This window comes from Cucurbita moschata, unplaced genomic scaffold (genome assembly GCF_002738365.1).
Source record: "Cucurbita moschata cultivar Rifu unplaced genomic scaffold, Cmos_1.0 Cmo_Scf00025, whole genome shotgun sequence".
Taxonomy (NCBI): Eukaryota; Viridiplantae; Streptophyta; class Magnoliopsida; order Cucurbitales; family Cucurbitaceae; genus Cucurbita; species Cucurbita moschata.
The window spans coordinates 534,920-560,318 of record NW_019268541.1 but is presented as its reverse complement, the minus strand read 5'-3'; the positions used below and the strand labels follow the sequence as shown (position 1 = coordinate 560,318).

General features: G+C 38.7%; 6 protein-coding genes across 7 annotated transcripts; 4 read left to right on the top strand and 2 right to left on the bottom strand.

Moving 5' to 3' along the window:
- LOC111461514 (heat stress transcription factor C-1-like) lies at positions 1 to 1,198 on the bottom strand. Its single transcript, XM_023105054.1, has 2 exons — positions 873 to 1,198; positions 1 to 782 (listed from the first exon to the last, which is right to left on the bottom strand). Exons 1-2 carry the CDS (start codon positions 1,083 to 1,085, stop codon positions 144 to 146), a joined length of 852 nt encoding a protein of 283 aa, XP_022960822.1. The 5' UTR covers positions 1,086 to 1,198; the 3' UTR covers positions 1 to 143.
- Positions 1,199 to 3,489: 2,291 nt separating this feature from the next.
- LOC111461513 (kinesin-like protein KIN-13B) lies at positions 3,490 to 8,150 on the bottom strand. Its single transcript, XM_023105053.1, has 12 exons — positions 7,790 to 8,150; positions 7,511 to 7,702; positions 6,631 to 6,771; positions 6,271 to 6,378; positions 6,070 to 6,147; positions 5,909 to 5,990; positions 5,593 to 5,752; positions 5,218 to 5,520; positions 4,841 to 5,059; positions 4,286 to 4,766; positions 4,133 to 4,198; positions 3,490 to 4,039 (listed from the first exon to the last, which is right to left on the bottom strand). Exons 1-12 carry the CDS (start codon positions 7,904 to 7,906, stop codon positions 3,860 to 3,862), a joined length of 2,127 nt encoding a protein of 708 aa, XP_022960821.1. The 5' UTR covers positions 7,907 to 8,150; the 3' UTR covers positions 3,490 to 3,859.
- A 977-nt stretch (positions 8,151 to 9,127) lies between these two features.
- On the top strand, positions 9,128 to 10,865 carry LOC111461515. 2 transcript variants are annotated; one of them, XM_023105056.1, is made up of 3 exons: positions 9,157 to 9,581; positions 9,847 to 9,902; positions 10,489 to 10,572. In XM_023105056.1, exons 1-3 carry the CDS (start codon positions 9,336 to 9,338, stop codon positions 10,547 to 10,549), a joined length of 363 nt encoding a protein of 120 aa, XP_022960824.1. In that variant the 5' UTR covers positions 9,157 to 9,335; the 3' UTR covers positions 10,550 to 10,572. The 2 variants fall into 2 exon arrangements, with proteins under 2 accessions (XP_022960823.1, XP_022960824.1); XM_023105055.1 differs by lacking the exon at positions 9,847 to 9,902 and having other exon boundaries at positions 9,128 to 9,581; positions 10,489 to 10,865.
- Positions 10,866 to 14,092: 3,227 nt separating this feature from the next.
- LOC111461604 lies at positions 14,093 to 17,740 on the top strand. Its single transcript, XM_023105192.1, has 6 exons — positions 14,093 to 14,366; positions 14,458 to 14,590; positions 14,884 to 14,987; positions 15,420 to 15,564; positions 15,641 to 15,781; positions 15,900 to 17,740. Exons 1-6 carry the CDS (start codon positions 14,326 to 14,328, stop codon positions 17,406 to 17,408), a joined length of 2,073 nt encoding a protein of 690 aa, XP_022960960.1. The 5' UTR covers positions 14,093 to 14,325; the 3' UTR covers positions 17,409 to 17,740.
- Positions 17,741 to 17,872: 132 nt separating this feature from the next.
- On the top strand, positions 17,873 to 19,089 carry LOC111461605. The gene has a single exon (XM_023105193.1). The coding sequence runs from the start codon at positions 18,048 to 18,050 to the stop codon at positions 18,903 to 18,905; it is 858 nt and encodes a 285-aa protein (XP_022960961.1). The 5' UTR covers positions 17,873 to 18,047; the 3' UTR covers positions 18,906 to 19,089.
- Positions 19,090 to 21,380: 2,291 nt separating this feature from the next.
- LOC111461574 lies at positions 21,381 to 23,550 on the top strand. Its single transcript, XM_023105145.1, has 3 exons — positions 21,381 to 22,033; positions 23,077 to 23,148; positions 23,228 to 23,550. The coding sequence occupies exons 1-3, from the start codon at positions 21,461 to 21,463 to the stop codon at positions 23,228 to 23,230; spliced, it is 648 nt and encodes a 215-aa protein (XP_022960913.1). The 5' UTR covers positions 21,381 to 21,460; the 3' UTR covers positions 23,231 to 23,550.
- The last annotated feature ends 1,849 nt before the right edge of the window (positions 23,551 to 25,399 follow it).

The following is a 25,399-nucleotide window of genomic DNA, read 5'->3' as shown; positions in this document are numbered from 1 at the left end:
CAGAATTAAATGAGACAGTTACATATGCATATACAAATGTATTGGGTAAAAGAAAAAGAAAAGAAAGAGAAGTGGAAGAAATTATTAATAAAGATAAAATGCGAGAAGGAAGAAAATGATGTGAAATTAAATGAAGTAATTAACTAAAATCCACACCCGAAAAGAGAAAATGGATAAGGCGGTGGTGGGCGACTCTCCTCCACTGCCCCCACTGTCATTTCCGTCAAGTATTTCATCTCTCCGCCGCTACTGCTTATACCAATATCCATCGGCGCCACTGCCGGAACTCCAAACGCAGCCGGGTCTTCCAGAAACCACGGCCCCGACACCTCGGGGCGGGTGGGGTCGTCTTCGATTTCGTCGGTGTCGAAGGAAGCGGTGGAGGGGGAGGAGGAAGAAGGGGAAGTCATGAAACGCCTCTTCTTATCGGGGATTTGGAAGCGGTGGGTGGGATCCCGGTGGAGCATGATCCGGGGCAGAATTTCAGGGTCCTCCACGACTTTATGAAGAAACGCCATCATTTGGTGGGGGCGTTTCTCGGTGGTTTCCAGGCGTTTCTTCATCGCTTGGAGCTGGTGTTCCAGAGCCCTCTGTTCTTTCCTCAACCTCCCAATCTCCGACACCAAATCCTCATCCGACATATCCCCCCCAACTCCAACCAATTTGACGGCGGAATTACTACAGTGTTTTCTCCTCACTATGTTTCTGAGTAAGTGGTATTGGCCCCGTAGAAACCACTCGTTCGCGAATTCCCATCGATCCGGATCTACCTTCCGAAACCCCTGTTCTCTCCGAAAAATCAAATCAAATTAAAACAAAAAATAAAAAACAGAGGAAATTGGGAATTAGAATTAGAATTGGGAATTACATACGTAAGTATTGAGCTGTCGGATGAAGCTAGAGAAGTTATTATGCTTGAAAAAAGCAGGCAAGAGGGTATGAGAGAAATGGAGAGGGTCGAGAACGACGAAGCTGTTATTAGCAGAGCCCCAAGTAATGGAAGTGTCGGTAAGGGGATCGTTGACCATCTGATAAGTCTTCAAAATAAAAGGTGCAACAATGTCGTTTCCGCAATTAACCTCCATCCCATAAGCTCTCTTCCTGTTCTCTGAAGAAGAAGAAGAAGAAGAAGAAGACAGTTGAAAATGGCGGAGGGGAGGGGGGATTTAAGTTTTTATTTTTTCTTTTAAAAAAACAAAACCAAGAAATTTCTCTTTTGGGAAAGATGAGGCAGCATCGTAAATAAATAATGGACGCGCGTACTGTAGCAGGAAGGGTAACGTGGCAGTATATGATATTTTTGCACCCTTTCTTACTAAGGTAACAAAGAGGTGGGACCCATTCAGTGAGGCTCTGCTCTTCTATTGGCCAACGCCCTGATGTGAGGCGCTTACCAATTAGATATTTTGCCACGTAAGAGCCTCCACCAGTCCCACGCGCACGGACCATGTTATATCATATCCATATTTTTAACGTTTAAATCAGAAAAACTATAAAAGAAAATAGTTCGTTGCCAACACAATATTATTTATTAAAATTGAATTTTAATAGTTTAATAATAATGAATTGAATGGTTTGATGACAGACGGCGGAATGGCGCGTGAGAAGAGGGAGTTCCGAAATAAAATGAGAGAGTTGGAGTGAGTGAGTGAGTTTTAGGGCAAAGATTGAATTTTTAGGGCAAAGATTGAATTTTTAGGGCAAAGCTACACGTGCGTTGGCGCTGAGTGGATTTATGAACGCGTGGTGGATGTCGGATGTCGCCTTCCTTCTACCTTTTCACATTCCCCTTCTTTTTTTTTTTCTTTTTTCTTTTTTAAATAAATCTTTTTAACTTTTCCTCCATCATTTTCCTTCACACTATTTTCTTTTTATTTTTTTAGAAATTTGCAAAAATTATTCTCAACTATAAAAATATGGTTATTAATTATAATGATCGATCAATGAAGGACTTGGTCGTCATAATTTCAAATTTTGATGGTGATTATTGAGTATGAAGTTAAAAGAAATAGTTACGGGAATTGCTTAAGTTGGTAGGAAAAAAACTTAAATAGAAAAAGAGTTTGCGTTTTAAAGTTGATAGCCAACATTAAAATTAGATTTGAGAAGAAAGATTGTTTCTATTTGTTCTGAATTCAGGAACACTTGTCTTTTCTGCTATCACTTCGGTCGCAGAGCTCTAACAAGAAATTTATGAATTTGTTGACTCTAAGTCATGCATACTATTGGTCAATGTTGTACTCCATCGCCCATAAACATTTTCTAGTTCTTGAGATGACAAGATCTATATAGTTTGGAAGTGGGTTTTGAATTTATTTATTTATTCATTTCTTTTACTTTTTCGAATTTCGACATTAATTTTAAACCAATCAGAGATGAGATTGATTTTTTTAATGAAAATTAAATAATAGAAGAAGTAATGGTTTTCTTGCTATTTATAGCAAGATAAGATCCATTTTGATTACCTAATTCACAAGCTAATTTATTTATGTGTGTGTATATATATATTTAAATCTGACCTGCATGCTAGGCAAAGTGCAAAAGGTCTTCACATATATTAATTGACAAAATATCACCACCAATACGCCAATTTTCAAATCATAAATCTTAAGATCCGTTGGTTTATTTTATTTGCTACTTTATAAAAATAATTTTTATTAAAAACTATATAAACAAACATTTACGTTCAGTCGGAGAAGGGGACGAAACATCCTCGGTAAGCGTGTAGAAACCTCTCCCTGACAAACGTATTTTAAAACTTTGAGTAGTAGCCCCACTTCTCGTCGGTCATAGATTGATGTAATTGGTATTTATATTTTATTTTATTTTTTTATATTTATTTGACATTTAGAAAAGATTAAATATTGAACACTTCAGCTTTCGAAAATGTTGATTAAATACTAGTTTATAGTTGTTAATATAACGGTTTGATCTTATAACAAAACTATCTTTCCGCACTCACCATACTTCAAATCTTGTAATGGGATAAATTTAATTATTGACATGACCGGGACAAAAACAAAATTTGAATTACATGAAAATCTTAATCAACAAATTCAATCAAATCCCATGATGAAATACAAGAGAAACAATAATAAAGGAGTTTGATTTGAGGAGAAAGTGGGTGAATTATTACTTCTAACTTGGTTCTTGCAAATTCTAGGAGATGCATGAAATCGAGACACTTCGCTGTCATTTTAGTTAAAGATTGAGCTAATCCAAATGAGTGTAGCAGATTGGTTGATTTGGTGATTAAAAACAAAACAACAGATTAAAGAGCTTATCTATGTTTAGCTTAAGGTCCAAGTTTGATAAACAACTCCAAAAAGCATACATAATTAGCACACAGATCAGATCTACATGGTCAATATCGTCGTAGTTTGACTGTTCATGTGACTGATTTTCCACCTACTTTACCTACTTTCCTTTATTAAATCCATTAAACCCACTCAGCAGAATCATGTGTAACCTTCTAGCAAGGCTGGGAGCTCACAAATCAACTTGTCAGCTCAAGTATTAACTCAAGTATAACTCAACACAGGAATGTGTATTAGTTTCTTGAATGTTCTTGCTCAGTCATATAATAGCAGCAGCAGCAGCAGTAGAGCTCAGAGGGAGAGAAAACATCCATGAATATAAAACAAACACTATAGACAGGAAATAAATCTTCTGTACAATCAAAGAAAGCTGAAACCACCTCTGAGGGAAAAGATTGGCCGTTTGTCGATCCCACGCCATGCATGAACCATTTCATATCGATATTAACTGCCCTCGATCGACCGACTCCCTCGGGCCTGTGTAAAAGAAGATTTTTTTTGGAGGGAAAAAATGGGTAGTGTCTGCTGGCTCTAGATTTGTTTCAGTTGCTGGAGGGTGCCACCAAAACATTGTACTCATCTAAACGTTTCTGAAATTGAGCCAACTGAGCCTGCAGCTGAAAAATGCTTGCGGCCTTCTGTGATAGAATGACGTTTAATTTATGGATGTAGTCATCTAGATGGCTTCCGGGTTGGTCAGCTTCAACAAGCAAGTTCATCTCCTGCTTATGCAAGCAAGATTACACATGGTTTAAACTGGCTGCCAATGGTGGCAGCGTATAACGTTTGAAATAAGAAAGAAAAGGATTGCAAACCTCTCGGACAATGTCGATTGTCTGCTCCACCTGTCTCCTATGAGCAGTAACAAGGTCTTCTTCTTCCTAATGTGAAGACACAGTTGTAGGATGTCATTTAGAGTTGGATGATTGCTGTGAAAGTTTGATGCTCAATATTCACAACATTATTACCTTCAAAAGGGCATCGAGGTCATCATCCGAATGAGAGTCAGTCTCGACATAAGGTATATCCCTTCGGTTTGCTTCATTAATTAATTTCTTCTGGTTGATAAAGCCTGGCACTTGACGAGTTTCGGTTATTTTGGTGTTCGTCCATGATGATTTCTCCTGTTCATATAGTTGCTCAGGGTAACCAATATCATCTTCAGTGAAGTCATTTTGAAAGCTTGGCTGCCTTTTGTGATGAGGCAAAGCTATGTCTGCCCTGTTGCTAGGAACACATTCAACGTTCAACGGTGGAGTAGCTTCCCTTTCATTCTGTTTGGACCAACCAAATCTGTTCTTGTCATTTGGTAAATTAGTTTTGTTATTCTCATAGGATGGCTCGGTGGGTAATGAGGACGAGAACAGAGAGGTCGTTGATTCTCGAACATTTGAAGATGAATATAGAGGATCCCGCCTTGTGCTGCTCCCTTTAGATAGACTCTTTACCCTGAAGGGATAAATATAAAACATATTTAACAGATATTTGAAAATACCACTGTAATATCTCAGAAAAGAACGCACCTGTCAGCATATCTAAGTGTGTTGAGAGTATGTTCACATGACCCCGAGCTCGGTGATATACATGATATCATAACAGTGCGTGAGTCACCGACAAACGAATCTCTAAGAACTTCAGTTAATTTACTGCCTCTGAAAGGAATGTGACCCTGATCGTTGTCAAGAGCTCTAATGCATTCCTTGAGAGCAAGCAAACTTTTGTTAATTTCAGCACCTTCGATTCTGCAACACAAATATTTCCAAGTCAATCACACAACACGAGGGAGGGAGAGAGTAAGAGAAAAATCTATTAACTTTTGCTTCTTAAATCAGACTGATTTTAAAGTACTCTAAGGTCCATTACATAATTGCAACTAGTTTTCTGAAAAGAAAATTCAGACCTTGTCTGTTTATCATTATCTGTAGTATCTGCACCACGTTCACTTCCAGCAAGGTCGATAAAAGACAGCTTTCCTACAAGTCGAGCAGGCTTTGTTTCCGAACTATCGACTGATCTCTTAATGCAAAGCTGAAGTATAGCATGTGATCTGGAGGATTCTTCATTTGCACCGGTTGTACCAGTGCTTCTTGAGGCATTTCCCCGTTCGATCAATTCCTTGATTGTCTCGACATTAGAAACTTTGTATTCTTGCAACCCCACAATGCATACTTGTTGCTTTCCATCTTCCCTCATGAAAAGCTTTCTGCACGATGATGATACATTCAAGAAAATGAACTGAATTCATACATTTTCTGCTAAATCTCATCAAACTTACTTCCTTTCGTTGAGGAGATCATAAAGTTTCCCTCCATATATCTCAAAGAAGCTGACAAATAATTGGAAGCCCTGATTCCGGTGTGTGTGGTGCACTAATCTTAAAATGTCCTCAGACGCCTTTAAAGGCAGTGGTTGCATAGTATATGTTTTTCCACTACCTGAACGAGCATATCAATATATTTCGAGTTAAGTATATTGAAATGAACGAAGCAGAGAAGAAACAAGATAAACAACAGCACGAACAAATACTTTTACCACGAGAAATCTTAGGTTTCTAACACCCTTACAAAATTGCATGAAATTTAAAACCTTGCCTGTTTGCCCATAAGCAAAGCAAGTTGCTTTTGTTCGGTTAAAAATAAGGGGCACTATCGGCTCCACAGTTTCGGAATATACCTGCACAACAAAAGGGAATGTTTAGAAATCAAATAGATTTTCCATTTCAAAATGGTAGTCATCCATGACTTGTACTTACTTCATCATTTGAAACGCCTTCATGCAATACCGCATCAAAAACAAATTCATGTTTCTCAATATACTCTGTCAAGTCTACCTGCAGATGCAATATTTTTTAGGAGAGAAAAAAACCTCTCGTGGCTTACTCATACAAGCAATTCAAACATAACATGTTGCTACATTGAAACTAGATGATCGTGATTAATGATCAGACACTTACTTTAAATTTTGTTTCATGAACTGTCAGGGAATTCGGCATTCGCTCTATCGTGATTATATCTTCTTCTTTCTTTGACATTTCCTTTTTATTCAACGGTCTCTTACGAACCTGTAATGAACAAAATTATACTATATAATGGATTCAATTCAAAGAGTCTCCCTCTGCTCTATGAGGAAAGGTAGACCATCACAACTCTCCCACGGCCTATTGACATTTTCACCAAAAGACAACAAAAAAGAAAAAATTATTCTTCAACCCTTTTCATTTTCATATCACTTTGAGGAAAAACAGGTACAATAAAAGGAGAAGGCACTATTATCTCAAGTACAGCTGCATTAAGATGGTATCGAAGAGACATACCACAACTTTGATCTTAGCAACATTATTGGTTCTTTCCTTGTCAACTGAGATGCTTTTGAGAAGATTATTGTCAGATGCACCTCCAGGCCTATTAGGTAACTTGCTGGCAGCAAAAAGTGGCTCCGAGTCAATGTAAGCTGCCTGACAAAATGAAGTAAATGACGCAGTAAAAATGAAGCCATAAACAAGATTCATAATTTGTTCATTCGGAGCATGTGAAAATTTAAAGGATAGTGCTCCCCCTCTGGATGCCATTCCAATCCAGGATTCTGAATCTAGAACAATACTGATGCAAATATTGATAATAACAATACAAGAACAATTGGAATAATCCCAAAGGACAACCTCAAGAGTTGAGGGTGTAGCAATAATTAACTTAACAAAGAGGTATTATTTTATTAGATATAGGAATCATACATACCATGTGATCAAATTTGGTTCAATTAAAAGCATCCATTTCACTATATTCGCTTCAAGTTCATCAATGTTTAATTTCATAAAAACTTTATTAGAATGAAGAGAAACCAACTTGGAATCACAAGGCTCAATTCCGATCCATAAATTATATGATTCAATTGACTCAAACTGGAATCAAATTTTAAGGATTCAGTAATTACAGGACTACAAGCAATTTAAATTGGAAAAATGGATCAAACACTGACCAAAGCATGCTCCCTAACTTAAATTTCTTAGTTTTGTACTTCCGCAAAAGAGAACAAGAAAACGTGAGAAATGAGATAGACCCCTTAATCCAAAAGACACAGAAGGCATCAAACAGACCCACGTTAACAAATAGCAAAGCGGCATCCGCATACTACGGGAATTCAAACCAATGTGCATTTGAAAGAGAAAAAAGTAAAAATAATGAAACAAATCCAACCTCAGGTAACAATTCAGTATCAAAAGCATGAAGATCGAGGAGACCAGGGCTGTAATGGGTTGGAAGCAACATCTCATCCGCATTCTTCCTCATGCTCGACGACCGGGACCGAGCCTGTGGCGTCAAAGCATCAGCAGAGCCAAGATCATTGAAACTCCTCTGCATTCCCCTGCTTGCCCTCGACCCAAAATCCTAAAACCCCAAAGAACAAAAAATGAGAAACACAGTTCCTACAACAAAGGGCACAGAAATCAAATAACAAAACAATCGCTCGTGTACATGAGAAAGATTAGATCTCCCGTAAGAGTAAAAGGCGTCAATAGCATTATCGGAATGCTGACGCTTGTGGTGCACCGTGGGATTAGATCTTGAAATCTGTCTCCCGGTCGCGTTCATCCTATCTTCAGCCAGACCCAGTACTCAATACACCAATCTGGAGAGTGAAAACAGAGTAAAAGGGGGCTGGAATGAAAGGGAGAGTAGAATCTTGGCAATCGGAGTGGGTGTCGGGGGAATCCGAGAGGTGAAGAAACAGAGAAGTGGGAAGGCGATGAGAACGGAATTCAAAGTTGGAAGGGGGCGTGTTTGAAGGTATGTGGGCGCTGGACAGTGGAGAGAATAAAAAAAGAGTACAATAATAGTCGCTCAGTCACGTACAGAGAGGGAGAAGACTTTACGAGAGCGCGAGTGTATTTCACGCGATTTTGAATGAGGGAGACCGGGGAGTGGCGGGGTCCGGCTGTTTTAAACTTTCTACCCGAATAATATTCCATAAAATTATTGAACGTAGCCGATCCCAAGTAGCTAATTCATTTATTTTTCCCAACAATATCAAATATTTAATAACAAATGCGTGAAAAATATTTAATAATTGGAGTTTTGGTATATTTATTGGGCGTAAAAATATTGTGCTCCACCACTCGCGCGTGTAGGGCAAGTGAATCACGTGCCACTTGAGTTTCCTATCTCGTGAGAGAAATTAATATATATTATTATATAGAGAATAAGTATAAGTTTTGTCTTTTGGGTAAAGGGTGGGACATTGGTGATGGCTGTCACGTTGTATGTGGTAGTGGTGGCCCACTTCCATGCGCGGTGACCATCTCCAAGTCACAGCCAAATCTCAGCCATTGGATTCCTCATTCTTGGATCATCCTTGTCATCCCCTTCTTCCACGTAGCCTCGAATGAACGCATTCAATTAATTGGAATTGAATTGAACAGAGTGGCGTGGTTCGTGTTCGGTAAATTGGTAGGCATCTTTTGGGGCACATGTTTTATTTTCGATAATTCCGGAATTAGTCCCTCCCAGGGGAGATCGCCTCATTCAAAGCTTTGGACTCTAACCGTCAAAGATATCAAAGATATTTAGAGAGCCGGTTGGCACTTAATAGTCGATTATCTCCTTACCACTCTGTCTATTATTGTTGTGGGATTTGATTGGTGTCGACCACTGTCATACCCTTAAGGCGATAGACAACCAGGAGAAATCTAGATCGGAGACATTTATAAAGTACACAAGTTTAAATGATATAATTATTTATTTCATATTTTACAATTAACAAAATGGTAAGAGAAGCGGTAAAAAAAATAAAAAGGATGCAATTTTATTTTAGTCGATAATTCTGAGAAATTTCGGAATTCGATTATTTCATAAAATTCAAAGGATAATTTAGTGGAACAAACGCCGCGCTGCGCTGTGGAGAAGAAAATAAGAGGCGGTCCGGAGTCGGACATCACTTGTGGCGGCTATTTGATTTCGGTGGAATCGGCCACCAGGAGATTCAGTTAGACCCTACCCGTTACCTCTGGGGGAGAGGAAGATCATGGCGTCGATATGCCTGCTCAGCTCTAAAACCCTAGTCTTACCGTCGGCGGCTTATCTACCAATATCCTCTTCATCTTCTACTACCCATAGTTGCTGTTTTGGCGGCTGCAGATTCTCTTTCCCAAGCAAGCCCATTTCGACTTCTAATTTGATTGTTGTTAGAAGGAGAACGGGGAGGCATGTGGTTCGAATGGCCCCGGAGGAAGAGAAGATCACTCGTCGCAATCCACTCGATTTCCCAATTGTATCTTTCTCACCCTTGCACTCGTTTATTTTCCTTGCGTGTTTGATGTATTCGGTTTGTAATGGAGTTCTTTTTTGTAGGATTTTAATGTTTTTGCTTCCCGTTCATGGAGATTATGCTTTCCGTTTTTATGTAGCTTAGCTAGTATATTTGCTAGATTAAGTTGGGTGGATAATTGGAGCATTTCCTAGGATTTTATATAATTGTTGTTAAATTTTGTCTCTGAAGGTTGTTTAAAATGCTTGTTCATGAGTTATCTTGCCAGGTTTTTCCTGCAACTGTACCTCTCTGCTTGTTTCGGCTATGTCTGCATTTTCCATGGAAAGTATCCATCCCTTGAGCTCAATTGAAAATGGGCGATTTCTATCTTTGGACGAGGGGCACCAACCATTATAATGTTTACTTATTTGCATTGTCAGATTTCATGAGAATGGGCCATAATTTGTTGCCTGGATATTTTGACCTCATATTTGTGATAGTTCTTGTAGATTGTATTGCACTGGGTAAATGCTTATTGCACTGTAGTTGTTGAACTGAGATTGAAAGAAGATATTGGCAGTCCTCACGATTGTTTGTCGCGCAATTTAATAGTTATATTGATACTTTGCCATTTCAGTTTTGGGGGTGTTTTGTTTGTTCAATTTGTTTTCTGTTCTTCTGCCGGGTTTCTACTTGATGATTTTGGAAAATCAACTGACATCATCAGGTTGTTCATAAATTTATCTTGAATCATTTTTGTAAGGGCGCATTTTTTGGTGGTCAATTCGTTTTCTAATTTGAAATTGCTGATGTTCTTACCTGACAAACGAAGTTTGGTTAGTAACTAGTTAGAAAAGTCTATGAAGTGCTTGAGTAGGCTATAGCTGGTGTTCTTTACATTGAATGCTTCTTGACTATTTGGTTGCAGGAGTGGGAGAGGCCAAAGCCAGGGCGTAGGCCAGACATCTTTCCTCAGTTTAGCCCCATGAAAACACCATTGCCACCACCATTGCCTTGTGATCCCCCTGAAGAGGATGAGGAGGAGGAAGAGAAAAAAGAGGAAGAAGAGGAAAATCCTGACAAGGAAAATCCAGATGAGCCCGAGAAGCAGTAGATGATTTTGAAGAACTCCTTGAGTTTTTTTTCCCCTTTTCCATCTTCACTTTGTTTTTTGATAGGCTGAAAGCAATAGATATCCCCAGGGGACGATGAGCTGAGATAGTCAACTGAACCAAACATGTTTGACTGCTACTACTGATATTGCAATTCTATATTAAATTAAAAATCTTTTTAGGACTTCCCATTCTCTGGAGTTTCAACCCCTACTTTAGGCAGTTCACTTTACGACTAATTATGATGAATGATATGCCTTCTCACCCGTTTCCTGTCACAATGTTAGTATGTTTCAACTGTTATATTTGAGTTTTGTTTCAGAGAAAATTTCTAGAAGCTGTCGCAGGTCAGCACAGGGCGCTTCACATTATTATATGACAAATCCCAGAACGATTTGTTGTAATTGGTTTCTTTTCTTTTCTATTTATATATTATTACTAATATTGAATGCGACTCCTTGTTGTTTTTCCAAGAACGTGACTGAATGCAATTATTAATTATTAGTGAAAAGCCTTTCCCCTTCTTACGAGCCCGTCCTTATTAGCTATGGCTAAATGACAGATGATTGTGTAATTCAGAGTAAGTATAAATTTGTCTGGTGCATGCTTGTGGTTGGATTTATGTAGCCTTTGACTTTATAGATACCCACTTTCTATTTAGTATATAGTGGCTCTCACTTTGCAGGATTCATAATAGAAGTACTTGAAAATTCCCATCTTTAAAAATTCGTTGGCTGCAAACTAACTTCTTGGATACAAGTCAAACTTGCATTCTTTGCCAGAAATATTGAAAGTGCGCAGGTCCCAGTGGCAGCAGTTGATGATTTGCAGCTTTTCTCTCCTTTGAAGAATCATCCATCCACAGGGCATCTGCTTTGGCTTCCTCTCTTATTCAAACTCATGGTATGTACTATCAACTTCAATTAGCCAGTTTTTTCATCTTTCTTGATTCTTCAGTTTCTTTTCTTTTCTTTGTTTGATAACAACACGTAGGTATCTGATATTCAATACTTGGGTTAGTTTCCATATATCCTCGGCTGTCAGGTTTTGAACAATGAACCTTCTCTTTTTCCCTTCTTGGTCGCAGAATCTTACTCCCACTCTGTTCAGGTCACTGGTAAGGCTGCTACTATCTCTAATTGTCCAGCCTGCAGCCTCTGTCTCAACCTTGCTTTTTTACAGTGACATTCTTCCTCAGCATATGGTTTCGGAGAGACTGATTCGGCATGAATTGCTTGACCGAGAAAACTACCTATTCCATTTCCTTGTCAACTTTTTGAAGTGCTTTTGGTGAAAAAAAGAAGAAAGAAGGAAGAAGACGACGCTGAAGAAAAAGGTACATCTTTTTCAGAGACCCATCTCGATTTTTTCCCTTCGAGTTTAGATGGCTTTTCTGATGCCATTGGGAGCACTATTTTGAAGGGTTATACTTCGAAAACTACTTTGATTGTGACTAAACCTTACAATAAAACGATATTGTGGTTGTTGTTTTCTCTGTTGTCATTAGGCAAATGCGTCTCTCTCGTTCGTAATTTCTTAGTGCTGCGTCCACTCTCCCACTTCCCCTTCTTCAATCTCACGTCTTAGACCATATTCCCACTTTAATTTGGACTTCAAAACTCTGTTTTGAATGGCTTTTCAAGTTCGTGGGAGTCATTTCACATCAATATTTCTCATTTTTCTCTAAATCTTTTGATGATGCTTAGGTTTCTTCTTCCTCACTCACCTTTATTATGTCACTCGCATGTCTAGGCTCTGTCCTATGTCTTTATTAATGAGAGAAATGTTAAGATGCAAAATCATAGCTTCTGCTGACTTGTGTTGAATCCATTTCCACCAGACCAAGTTATCTCTTTTTCTTTTCTTTTCTTTTTTCTCATTTGTTTGTGAAATGAATCATAGAATCTCTGAAAAATGTTAGAACCACATGATGTTTTAGGTTGGTGCTACGGCCGACGACCTGCTTCATTGTTATACTTTATGACACTGACATTAATAGAATAGTATTTGTTTGGAAGGAGAACAATTTCCAATCATTTATTGGACAATTTTAGCGGTGGTCGGCTGTTCTTATTGCTGACGCCGACACGCATGCTCCCACCATTTCTGTCTTCCACTCTTTGTTTTATTTCAGACACAAACCCAACCATTACACAATTTAATATCAAATTTCTTTCCATATTTTATGACCTTTGCCTCATGCACCTATGAATAAAGCCATTTATCTTGCTTTAAACTAATCTGTTTGTCGTTTAAACAAATATTAAGTTGCATTCATTAAGAATGTGTAAATCGGAAGTATACAACCATTATTTTCCATTTCTTATTGGGTGTTTCATGGGACAATTCCACTGCTCCGTTTGCTCGGTTTGAAATACTCGTCTTAGATTTAAATTATCCCGCTTCCAATTGCATCAAATTAGATCTTTTTTGTAGTACAATCTTAAACTTTGATTAGTGTTGTAATCTTTATCTTAATTTTTTGGTATTTGGTACTAACGCATTGATTACCTATCAAGATATTTATTTTCTCATAAATACGTTTGTCGGTACAAAAAATTGAGAATTCTCACGTATAAAAAAAACTTGTTTTAGACCCTTAATTATATATAATTTGAAAATTATATTTATATTGTAAGATATATTACATAGGCTAGAATTAGGCAAAAATAAGATACAAAATTGGGTTACTTCACTTTTGGGTAAGGGACCATATATATATTTTTTTTCTTTTTTGAATAAGCATTTGATTATTTGATTATTGTCACTTTAAACTTTTATCTCTAAATACAAATAATTCTAATTTTTTTAATTAAAAAAAGTGGAATAATTAATACTTTCAATTGGGAATGGTAATACTTATGCATCAAAAGCCATTAATTTGATGCAAACGTGTAAAAAGGGATAAAAATGAGCTTTAAATTGCATAAATAGATTATTTAAATAATTAACAAAAAAAAACATAAATAGATTCTTTCGACAGCTGTTTTGTTGCGTCGTTTGATTCAAACGACGTCAAAAAGAACACAACATGTCGTTATAACGGTCGTTAAAAGACCTAACATTTAAAACAAAGGCCAGAAATCCAAATCATCAAAATTACACCAAAAGCGTGAAGCGCCTGCGGTCCAGCTCAGCAGCACGGCTCGACCAAACGCCGCCGTTTTATTAACCCATTTCTTAAGCATCAATACCCCACGACGAAGTCACCTCATCCAACGGCCGCCATCTCTCCCTCTTTCATCTTTACTCGCCGATTTTTAGGGTAGGTCCGAGACGAGGATTTGAATTCCGAAAATACCCATCCAACGTTAAAATTCAGGTTAGAGGGAGGGCTTGTGTCTTTTGAGATAAGGCGAGGGTAGTTTTGTAATTGGAGAATTTGTATTTGGGAGAGTTTTTTTTTTTTGAAAAAGTGAACGGCACTCTTGAGTGGGGCTTGGGGAAGATATACCTTTTCTGGCACCGTGGAGTGTTTGTAGCTTCGTCGTCTTCCTCTTCTTTCCCCAGCTCTGTTATTTCATTTTTACTCCACTCCCTCCCTTTCTCTCTCTATCCCTTCCCCCTTTCTCTCTCTTCCTTCCAGCTTTGCTGATGTATTTGGGGGCTGAGGTATTTAGCTTGAAGAGTGGTAGGTAGTTCAAGATCCAAAGATGTTGGATGGGATTCTCGGCCGAGGCTTTACATCCAAGTGGTATTAATTCCGATCTATTTTGTTTCCTTTTCATTTTTGAGTTTCTTGAGAGCTTAAACAAGGGATGTTTTTGTTTTCTTGATATTTGTAGCAAATCCCAGATTAAATTGACCAAAAGTCGGATCGATGTGATTCGGAGGAAGAAGAAAGCAACACTGAAATTTCTGAAGAAAGATATTGCTGATCTACTCGCAAATGGGCTGGATATTAATGCTTATGGAAGGGTATTCTTTTTTTCTTGTCACACAATTGTTTCCTTCGTTTGAATTGTTAAATGTTTTAATTCTCCTAGGGTGTAAGCTCAAATAAGCAGTTTATGACGGCCATGATTTCTTTTTTGGATTAATATTCTGTTTATTTGGCGTCGGTGTTTGTTCTTGCCTGAAAACCATATCTATGTGGTGTTTGATTCAGAAACTTTGTTGTTGATTCTCTGATTATTATGCTGACTTCTATGGTATCTGTCTAGTAATTGGCTCAAACAAACTGCTGCTTTTGCTTGTATGGTGTGAAACAGGCTGAGGGGCTTCTAGTTGAATTAACAATTTCATCCTGTTATGATTTCGTGGAGCAATCATGTGATACTGTGTTGAAGCATCTTCCAATCATGCAAAAGCAGAGGTATTGAATCATGCTTGTGTTCTGGTTACTTATTAGATTTCCACACGGATAAGCTCATGTAACAACCCAAGTCCACCGCTAGATATTGTCCTTTTTGGGTTTTCCCTTTTAGACTTCCCCTCAAAGTTTTAAACGTGTCGGAGAGGTTTCTACTCGTTCCCTTCTCTAATTGACGTGAGATCTTATAGCTTATTAGCTGGGAGGATATCTTTATATCATTCAAAAGCACGTAGATAACTTCATGTCGTCTTACACTTGTCGATTATATAGTTTCTGGCTTAAGAGCATGTTGATAACTTCATGTCGTCTTACACTGGTCGATTATATAGTTGCTGGCTAAGAACGATTATATCATTTTACACAAATTTTGTTTGTGACTTTATACTTGATAATTTATGTTCGTCTGATTCCCTCTAGCTGCCATGTTTACAGGGAATGTCCAGAGGAATGTTGTGAGGCTATTGCATCTCTAATGTTTGCTGCTGCTAGATTTTCGGATTTGCCAGAATTGCGCGATCTCAGGCAAATCTTTCAGGAGAGGTTTGGGACTTCTGTGGAACATTTGGAGAACCGGAAGGTAACATCCAAGTAACTAGCTTCAGGTTTCCTGGATCTTTCTTAATGAGAGACTAATCACTAATCTATTTCTGTAGTTTGTTGAGAATTTAGCTTCCAAGCCTTCCACACTGGAGAAGAAAGTTCAGTTATTGCAAGACATAGCTTTGGAATTTTCAATTAAATGGGATTCTGTGGGCTTTGAGAAGAGAATGTCCACTCCCCCAGCCTATGCTCAGGTGCACCTCGTTCCCTTATTTTACTACTTTCCAACGAGCAAGAAACGAGTTGAATCCTTTAAAGTATCAACTTTTCAACTTTCCCAACATCTGAACTTCCCATGTCCTTTGTCTGCAGGGCTTACCCAAAGATTTTGGGGCTCACAATGCTGCAATAGAAAAAAGTCCTTCCCATGCTAAGGCAATTGATCCAAGAGTGAAGGATGGTGGTGTGTCATACAAAGAAAATTTTGAGCAACCAAATGCCAGGCACAGATTCCTCAATCCTAGGGATAGTACCATTTCAGGAGGAAAAGAACTCAAGTTTCAGCCGAAACAAGAATTTCCCCGACACAGACATGAGAATAGAGTACACGACGAAGAAGAGACGATCTTGAAATCCGATGGTCGTATAAATCTTTATGGAGAGAAAAAAGGTCATGAAGCTGGAATTGGTAGAATGGGCAGTTCTTCGAGTGAAGTACTGAAAGATGCAGATAATGAACTAGTTGTGCAGAATGGCAGAGAACGGAGAGTTCCAGATTACTTGAAGTCTTCACCTTACAACAATCCAGGTCTTGCTCCAACCAGTAAGCATGAAGCTGGAAATGGGATGATGAGCTCTGCCTTTGGACCTCGTAGAATGGGCAGTTCTTCTTCCAGTGAAGTATTGGGCGATGTAGATGATGGAAGAGTTGTGCATAATGGCCGAGAGAGGACAGTTCCAAATTACTTGAAATCTCCACCTTACAGTAATCCAGGTCTTGCTCCTAGTGACATTAAAGAGCCATCATCTGGCAATACTCATACTGGGCATGGATATGCAGTTCATCAAGGGAAGGCTGAGGAGGATAAACATCAAAATACAAAGCCAAGCTTCAACAGTATCCTCCCTCCTCCATATGTAAAGGCCAACTCTAGAAGAAAGGATAACAAGGATAGGAGCCATGACAACAATTGTGTCAAGTCAGAAATGACCACCGGTGTTGAATTAGAACCCCGCCATTCTGACCATGAGAAGCAGGTTACAAGTCCTGTGAAGGCAAGTAGTCATGGTGGTGAGATGGATCGTTTCTTTGGTGGTCGGATACCTCCCGACGTGCTGCCGAAACCAAGATCAGTTCGGAGAAGGCACCACAAGCCACGTTCAAGTCATTCAGTTGATGACAATGCTGAGGACATTCGAACGGTGAGAAAGAAGTCGAGAAGTAGTAGTAGGAGAAGGGATGATAAACGAGGCTTGCAGCTGTTAATAGACGAACAGGAGAATGAAAGGGATGAAGAAGAAAGGATAATAGACAAGCTTTTGATACATTATAGTAAGAAACCATCAACCTTTGAACCAGGAAAGATAAGAAGGAAGCCTAAAAATTATCTTTCTCTTGGAAATGGTACTGATTCTGCCAAATCCCCTTTGAATCTAAGAAGCAGAGATGAAGCTGATAAGCAGGCAGACACAGTTCATCCACCAGCTCGATCAGCTTCCCTACCTCCTGAACATCATCTGGGTCCATCAGAAACAACCAAAGTATATACTCGAGCTATTTCCTTTCAACCAGACCGATCAAGTGCAGCTAAACATGTTCATCCTAAATTACCTGACTACGATGATTTGGCTGCCCGATTTGCAGCCTTGAGAGGAAGGTAAATCTTTGTCCTCTTTTGGTTGCCTCTCCCACGAACCTTTACCCATTTCACATTGTATAGCTTTGCGTGTATGTGAGCTGCATCTCCTCATATCTCCCCTCCATAGTCCCATAGTCATCATTGCTTTTTGAAGATTTATATTGTTGACCTATAATAGCGAGTGTACGACTTCAAAATTTGAAATGATACAGATGTTGATAGCTAAATGTAAGACCAACCCAACCCCATCCGAGCTGTGTCGCTAGTGTTACCCAGCTTGCCCCATCATCCACAAAGGAACAACTTTTCTTTTCCTTTTTGTTTAAAAAATGCATCTTGCTCCCGAGTTCTTCATCCCCTTTTACTCCTACAGCTTCTTTCAAGTCTTAAAACATTATGGGACCAAACTCTGTATTCTTGCAGACGTTTTGGTCTTCTTTTAAGGATCTAATATCATTTAACATTTGACCATTCTTCAGCCAATTTTTTTCTTGGTTGAAAACTGTGTTAGTTAAAAGACCTTTTTGACCTCTCTCTCTCTCAGTGTTACTAGTTCCCGCCTAAAAAAAATCCTCCCTTTCTCCTTCAGTACACCCTCATATTTACCGCCTTCCCTTCAAGTTTCAGCTACTTCATTAGAGATTCAGAGAGAGAGAGAAAGATGCAGGGAACGTCCAAGGTGATATTAGGAGCTACACTGATATTGGTCGTGAGCCTTGCCATTGTATTGGGCCTCATTCTTGTGTTGCTTGCTGAACTCTACTGCTCTCTGTTACTACGCCGCCGTAGCCTTCGAGTTGCACCGCCCACCACCACCTCCAACTCCCCTGCTGACTCCCTCGTAACCGCCAGGAACGTCTCCCAGTCTTTGCCTTCAGCCCCATGCAGGGACAACAACCGGTCTGTCATTTCTCTTAGTAGCTTGTATGCTCATGGTGTTCTTAGTGCTCCAAGAAACTTTCTTTTTCCCCCTTGTGTTGTTAAAGACAACAATGTAGATGTAGCTGATGCAAAGAGCCAAAGCTCTAAACTTCATCGGGTTCTCGACATTATTGATACCCATGAATCATCTCTTAGCCCTCGTCGAATCGGGCTCATTTCCACCCCATCCCCACCTGATCTTCCCATTTTGAAAGCTTGTGCTCAGAGTAAACTAAGCCCTGCCATTGCCTGTAATGACAGTTCTTCCAGTGACAGCGACCATTTAATATACATTTCAAACCCCATTTATGCCAATGATGCAGAAGACACCCCATTTGAAACACCAAATTCCTCTCCCTCAAGATTAGAAAGATGTGGTTCTTCTGAGGAAGACGAGATTGCAGCATGTCCTTCGACAACCCTCCATTCTCTCCCCAATACGCCTCCTTTAACGCCGATGAAGAAGCTCCCAGCTGAGGCTTGTTCGGTCACATTGAGAAACGCCAGGTCTGTGGGGAATTCTGGGAGTGATTCTAACACTAACAATGCTCTGTCATCGTCCTCCTCTGCTTCTCCCTGTACCTCGCCATCATGGTGATGTAATTCAATGGCAGCTTTATATTTAGTGTCGTATCAGAAAAAGAAAGTAGCAAGTTTCTCGATGCATTGGGCTGGGTATTGCACGGCCATCTAAGCCACGCCTCTGTCCCAGCCCATAAAGTGTTATCTTCTATCTTCTAAGAACATTTAAATAAATCATGAGCCATTCCATTTCATTTTCACCTGAGGCTATCCACTTGTGTTTCTTGTGGGTTTGTGATTCTGCTAGAACTCTCGTGATCTGTAAAGAGTCATGAAGATAAGAACCCAGAAGACAGAGAAAGAAAAGAATCTCTGTTTTTGAGGGACCTCCAACGCAGGTTTGGATGCGCTGATGTATGAATAAAAAACAAACAAAAAGAACTGTTTCTCTTGACCTGCACTGCAATGAGGCGGTTTCGGCCATTTCGACAAGGACAACCTACCTGTTGGACTGGCACACGAGACACGAGAAGCTTCAGTTTCTGCACCCACCAAATTAAATCAAGGTTTTATGCTTGCAAATATGGTCAGTTTTGACTTTTGATCTTAAAGTTAGGCGAATATTGTTTGTTTTAGTTCATTATTTATCGTTGTTAGCTTTACAGTTATTAAATGTGTTTTATAAATGGCCGTTTAATGTATGATTTCACAATCTACCCCTTTGGGCGCCTCGAAACCTGACTCTAATACAATTTGTTATGGTTCGAGCTCATCACTAATAGATATTGTTCGTTTTATTCTGTTGCTTATCACCATTAGCTTCACAATTTTAAACATGTCTACTAGAGAGAGGTTTCCTTCGCTACTCCAACCATTGTGAGATCTAAAATCTCTCCCTAATCGACACATTTTAAAATCGTGAGATTGACATCAATACATAATGGGTCAAAATTGACAGTATCTACTAATTGTGAGTTTAAACCATTTAGAGCCTAAATTAAGGTCGTGCCATAGATGGTGAGTATCAATGTGGGTTGCCAATTCCACAAGGAATGGTCCATAGTAACCATTTTTCCATCCTGTTTTCCATTTTTAATCATTAGGTTTATTTTTTCTTTCCCCAATTAATACTCACGTTAAGTTAGGACAACCATGGCGTTTTCAATGTTGTTTAAAATATGACTAAAAAGAAAAAAGAAAAAAAAAACTTAATTTTGGTTACAAAGATTTATTCAAATAATTGTGATAGAGAAAGTAGCATTTACACGTGGCATCATCATAGTGCTTCAGATCTGGAAATACAGGAATCTCACAAAACCACGCCCGTTTATATAAATCCCCATCTCTTGTTCCCAAATTGCTTTGCAAAAATGTCAGCCCACGGAAAAATCAGGATCAGCATCCCTTCCTCCGCCAAAAGCGTTGGCGACGGTGACGGCGTGGCGGCTCACACATGTTCATCCAAAGGCCAATGCCTCTGCTCGCCCACCACTCATCCTGGATCCTTCCGTTGTCGTCTTCACCGTTCCAATTCGTTGCCCTGGACCAGGCACTCCAAGGCCACTGCGTCGTCTTCGGCCGACGCCTCTCACACCTCAGATCTTTCTCCCAAGTCAGTTGAATCTACTTGATTCTCGACCTATCCGAAATTTCGCTTGAAAAAAAGAAGTAATGAAAATCCTCTGTAAATATTTATGTATTGCGATCTCACTCGACTCGTATTATTAAATATCAGAGTCGATTTCTGCTTCTCCAGATGCCTATTAGTTTCTTGTTTGTCTGTTTGTTTTGACGGCGATGCTTTGATTTTAATTTCAGTTATTCAGTCCGGTTTCTGCTTAATTTTCCTGTTTCCTTTTTCGTTTGTATCTCTTCACTGTACTGGATTTTGATGATGGAACAGCAATTTTAGGGTTTATGTAAATTTGGGATTTAGATTTATCCAAAACCTTCTTTTCTTTTTGGTAATGATTTAACAACTGCTTTCCGTGATTATCAACCAAAATAAAAATGGTATTAATACTTCGAACGAGAGTGAAGAAAGAATGCTTTAATATAAAGCAATTAGCATTAGCCCTAGCGGCCGATAATGAGAGTAAGATGGCATCTTGTGATTGGACCGTGACTTACAGTGGTGGATTTTGCTTTAATTATTTCCATAAATTTCTTGTATATATATTTTAAAATGTTATATATAGCTTGTGATTGGGCTGAGCGGTTATAGGTCTATTTTATGCCATTTTCTAATCAATATGGGATAAGGACACCCTTTTAAGTTTAGCCATGCCATTTTCTAATCAATATGGGATAAGGACACCCTTTTAAGTTTAGCCGACTAATAAAGATCCTTTAAAAGTTAAAGGGTCCAATACCATGGTTGATACACAATTTGGTGTTTGGTTCTAATGAATATTGTAATTTATATTTTAGTTTTCAAAACTTTAGAAATTATAACAAATTTCAAAGCAATTATTGTTTGGAAACAAGTAAGTAATTTGAAAGTTGTGGCATAGGCTTTATTGGGACGTGTAAATTCTTGATAGGCTGAGGCGGGTAGCTTAGGGAGGGGCGAGAGTTTTTGCCACGTTACTCATAAAGATCAGTTCCCATTTCAATTCTCTCTAACAAAGCATGAGCTGCTCTAAGGACGGTTCGATCCCTGTTCCTTACTCTCCTATTCCCCCAAATGCTGCTGCACCGCAAAACCTTGTCGTTTTATCTCTCTATCGTCCCCCTCTCTACCGGCAGCGGCGGCTTCTTCGCCTCTGTGTCCTCTACTCCGCCGCTTTCCTCCTCCTCTCCGCCGTTGTTTTTCTACTTTTTCCGTCCGATCCCTCGCTCCAACTCGTTCGATTGAAACTCAATGGGGTGAACGTCCGTTTGTTGCCTGCTGTCGTCCTTGACCTTTCTTTCTCTGCTTCTGTTAGGGTTCGGAATAACAACTTTTTTTCTCTCGATTACAATTACCTTGGCGTTTCGGTCGGCTACCGGGGAAGACGACTTGGATTTGTGAGCTCTGATGGCGGTCGTGTCTCTGCTCGAGGCTCCTCTTACGTGAACGCCACTCTCGATTTGAATGGGTTACAGATCATTCACGACGTCTTTTTCTTGCTCGAGGATCTGAGGAAGGGTATAATTCCTTTCGATACGGAGACAGAAGTGGAAGGATCCATGGGGCTTTTCTTTATCAAATTCCCAATTAAGGTAATGCTCATCTTGTTCTGTTTCCAACAATAGGTCAAATCTTTACTCGGAATTGTAAGTTCGTTCGATGTTGATTCGTTTTAAAGCCTCGCATTTTCAATGATCGAAATTGCGGTAGCATCATTATACATTTGAGCTTTTGTTTGTTTGATTGGTTTGCAATCATTGAATGGATACACCGCAAGAACACTCCATTTGTTTGAAATCACCACGTTTTAATTAATGCTCATTCTGTTTTGACGGCGATTACATGTTTCTTAGTGTGGAAGTTCAGATAATTGGAAAAGAACACTCAACTCTGTGATTGACTATTTGGACTTTTAGAACCCATTTCTAGTCCTGCAAGTTGCAGCTCCTAAATCATTCCCAAAAGCATAGGCCCAATTGATAACCATTCGATTTTGAAATTTGTTTGTTTTCTCACAATTTCTTTACAATGAACTTCATCCCTGCATTTGACTTCTTAGATAAATTTGAGAAACAAAAACAAGCTTTTATAAATTAGCTAGTTTTCAAAACTTGACATGGGTTTTCAAAACATAACAAAAGAAAGACTCTAGGAAGCTTAATTTTCAGTAACCAAAAACCAAATCATTATCACACTGGTTATTTTTGTGCTATGCTGTTGATTTGGAAAATGCTTGAAGAACATTTATCTTCTTCTGGATTTTATACTTGAACCGTGCCGTTGATTTGATTTTGACCTGCCTATTCCTACATTTAACTCAATTATAACAATGTTATCTTAGGCTGTTGGTGTTCTTTTATAGACCTCGAATGTTTTTCTAGTGGAATATGTCATCCGAGTTAAAAGAATCCCTGTAATCCCTGTAATTATAATGTTATACTAGACTGCTGGCGTTCCTGTATAAATGTCAAATAGTGAAATATGTCATTTGAGTTCAAAGAAGTCGTTCTTTTCTCTTCCTCACCCCACCTCCACTGTCATTCTGTGGCCCCTTTCACCAACTGAACATTCAGCATAAATAGTTTTAATGTATTCAATGCCTGTTGTATTGATGTTGATTCTTAATGCTCATCAGGCTACAGTATCATGTGAGGTATTTGTGGATACAAATAGCCAAACAATTGAGCATCAAGATTGCTACCCTGAGGTGAGAATTCATCACTTTGCATACTTTTCTGTTGATATTTCTGCCAAAATGACAACCTCACAACCTTTTTGATTTGCAGTGAACGAAAGATGGGAATTCAGTTTGATTATGACTCTTGTGACGTGAAGCTGAAACTGGGAAGTGGGAACTCCCCTGATATTGTTGAATCTGAGTGTTAATACTACTCGCAGAAAGTTAAGCTCCATTGTTCATATGCTAGAGATTTAAAAGAAAAAGTAAGTTCCGAATATCTTTGTGGATTATTACTTATAAACTATGCTTTTATAATGTAGTCAGATTGTTACACAAGTTAAAGTTCATTTGTTATGTGTAGTAGTAGGCTGTTGTTGCCATTGCAATAATGAGAGTAAATTCTGTGCTTTACTCATGCTTTTGTGTTCATTCGTGTGAAGAGTTTCTTACCCATTTGGGAATTAAACATTCTGAAATAAAGATAAATCTATGTGGAATCACATCATATGGGAAATTAGTCGAAGAAATGAAGTTTTGAAAACATTCAAGCAAATTAAAAGCCACTGCTATTCATTTTCTTCTGCAATTACATTTTCAAACACCAATTACTTATCGTTAAACAGAGCGACCTTTTTACTCGCCGCTGGTCCACTTTTCACCATCCGCGGCCTCCCAACCCAAACGTACTCACTTCGGTGCAGCCTGCAACGAAACGACCCAGGGTGCCTCGTCGGCGAGCACAAGCACCGCTTTTTCACCGACTCGCCACCGCCACTCTCAACCGCCGTCGCCGCCGTCTGCAAGAGGACCCAATTGCATTGAACATTCAAAAACTCCCTCCGAGGCGGCACATCATGTGGGTAACACATCTTGTTTTTCTTCACTCACTCCCTTGTAATCTTTGTTCTGGGAATTGTAATATATTATTACGGGTTGTGTTGCGTGGCATGAAAAGAAAGGAATGTGTAGAATTGGAGGTTATATAGAGAAAAAAAGAGAGGTGAGTCAAGGCATGAAGCAAAGGCGTTGATCGACGATACAAAAAAGGATTTTTGATTGATTCCCATCATAAAAGTTGTTTCCTTTTCGTTGGTTGGTAGGCCGAACAAAAAGTTCTATCTTGGTTGGTAGGCCGAAGGAGGGAGTTTATCGAGAAGTTCAAAACATAGCGATTGAAACTTTATAGAGAAGTCTAAAGTAGCTTATGTTTGTAGCGAATAATATCATATCATTCCAAAGAGTCTAAGCTACACAGATCAGATTTATTCACGGCCCTTATGGGAATAATGTCTTTTAATTTGTTGCAGAAAGTGTCGATCAAAAAAGAATCTAATTCTTCTTCTTCTTTCTTCGTCTTGGCGTTTTAATTTGTTGGGTAAAAGGAATTAAGGAATTGTTCCATATTATCTGTTTAGGTATCGAAGCCGATGTAATTTTGATGACCAAATTAGGATTAAAGTGCTGAATTCTATTGGAGATTCTAAGAGAACAACGATAATAACGTGGATACCTTTTCTTTCAGTCTTTATTGGGTTTTGTCTCTTCAAGAGCCTAACAGACATAGCATTAGGCTACAAGAAAGGCAGATGCCAGATACCAGCTGGGTTGCGTCTCTTCATCCAAACAAATTACAATATTAATAAATTAATATATATTACAAACAAATTAGTTTTTTTTTTTTTTTTAATTGAGTTTTAAAGGAGGTTTTTTTCTTTACCACATCAATTTGAATAAAAAAATTGAAAATAAATTTTTTTAAAATTTTATTGAGATTAAGTTCTTCAATTTTATTAGAAAAGTAAATATGGTTAAATTTAAGGTTTATTACACCTATATTAAAGAAACTAAATTGGGGTCGGAAAATATTTGTCCTCCCTCTTAAACAGCTTCACAATTTTAAAACGCATTTATTAGAGAGAAGTATCCACACTCTTAAAAAATATTTCTATCCCCTAAAAAATCAAGGTTAGATTTCACACGAATGATTTAACATGTACCAACTATTCATGGGATTGTAGAGTGGGGTTTTCCCCAATTTTGAAAGCCATTGTTGACTCGTTTCCTACTCATATTCTTTGAGGAAAGTTTTCTTCATTTTTTTTCTTTGTTTGTTTGTTTGGTTTGGTTTCGTTGCATATGTGATGTGTGTCTGAATCTTTGATTGATTGGGAAAGGAAAAGGGACCGGACGACATGATTTTAAGATGAACTCCCAGTTTTATAGACCTTTCTTCGCTTCCATTCATCACTTTCGTTTATCAAACATCTTCATTGAAACA

What these genes read in the sequence shown, in the direction of transcription:
- LOC111461514 (XM_023105054.1), bottom strand. Translation starts at nt 1,085, where the DNA reads ATGGAGGTTAATTGCGGAAACGACATTGTTGCACCTTTTATTTTGAAG. An exon ending in TCCGACAGCTCAATACTTAC is followed by an intron (nt 783 to 872) that starts GTATGTAATTCC and finishes CGGAGAGAACAG; the next exon opens with GGGTTTCGGAAGGTAGATCC.
- LOC111461513 (XM_023105053.1), bottom strand. Translation starts at nt 7,906, where the DNA reads ATGAACGCGACCGGGAGACAGATTTCAAGATCTAATCCCACGGTGCAC. An exon ending in ATACTGAATTGTTACCTGAG is followed by an intron (nt 6,772 to 7,510) that starts GTTGGATTTGTT and finishes TCATTTTGTCAG; the next exon opens with GCAGCTTACATTGACTCGGA. An exon ending in TTCATGAAACAAAATTTAAA is followed by an intron (nt 6,148 to 6,270) that starts GTAAGTGTCTGA and finishes TTGCATCTGCAG; the next exon opens with GTAGACTTGACAGAGTATAT.
- LOC111461515 (XM_023105055.1), top strand. Translation starts at nt 9,336, where the DNA reads ATGGCGTCGATATGCCTGCTCAGCTCTAAAACCCTAGTCTTACCGTCG. An exon ending in ATCCACTCGATTTCCCAATT is followed by an intron (nt 9,582 to 10,488) that starts GTATCTTTCTCA and finishes ATTTGGTTGCAG; the next exon opens with GAGTGGGAGAGGCCAAAGCC.
- LOC111461604 (XM_023105192.1), top strand. Translation starts at nt 14,326, where the DNA reads ATGTTGGATGGGATTCTCGGCCGAGGCTTTACATCCAAGTG. An exon ending in CGAGGCTTTACATCCAAGTG is followed by an intron (nt 14,367 to 14,457) that starts GTATTAATTCCG and finishes TGATATTTGTAG; the next exon opens with CAAATCCCAGATTAAATTGA. An exon ending in CCAATCATGCAAAAGCAGAG is followed by an intron (nt 14,988 to 15,419) that starts GTATTGAATCAT and finishes CCATGTTTACAG; the next exon opens with GGAATGTCCAGAGGAATGTT.
- LOC111461605 (XM_023105193.1), top strand. Translation starts at nt 18,048, where the DNA reads ATGCAGGGAACGTCCAAGGTGATATTAGGAGCTACACTGATATTGGTC.
- LOC111461574 (XM_023105145.1), top strand. Translation starts at nt 21,461, where the DNA reads ATGAGCTGCTCTAAGGACGGTTCGATCCCTGTTCCTTACTCTCCTATT. An exon ending in TTATCAAATTCCCAATTAAG is followed by an intron (nt 22,034 to 23,076) that starts GTAATGCTCATC and finishes AATGCTCATCAG; the next exon opens with GCTACAGTATCATGTGAGGT.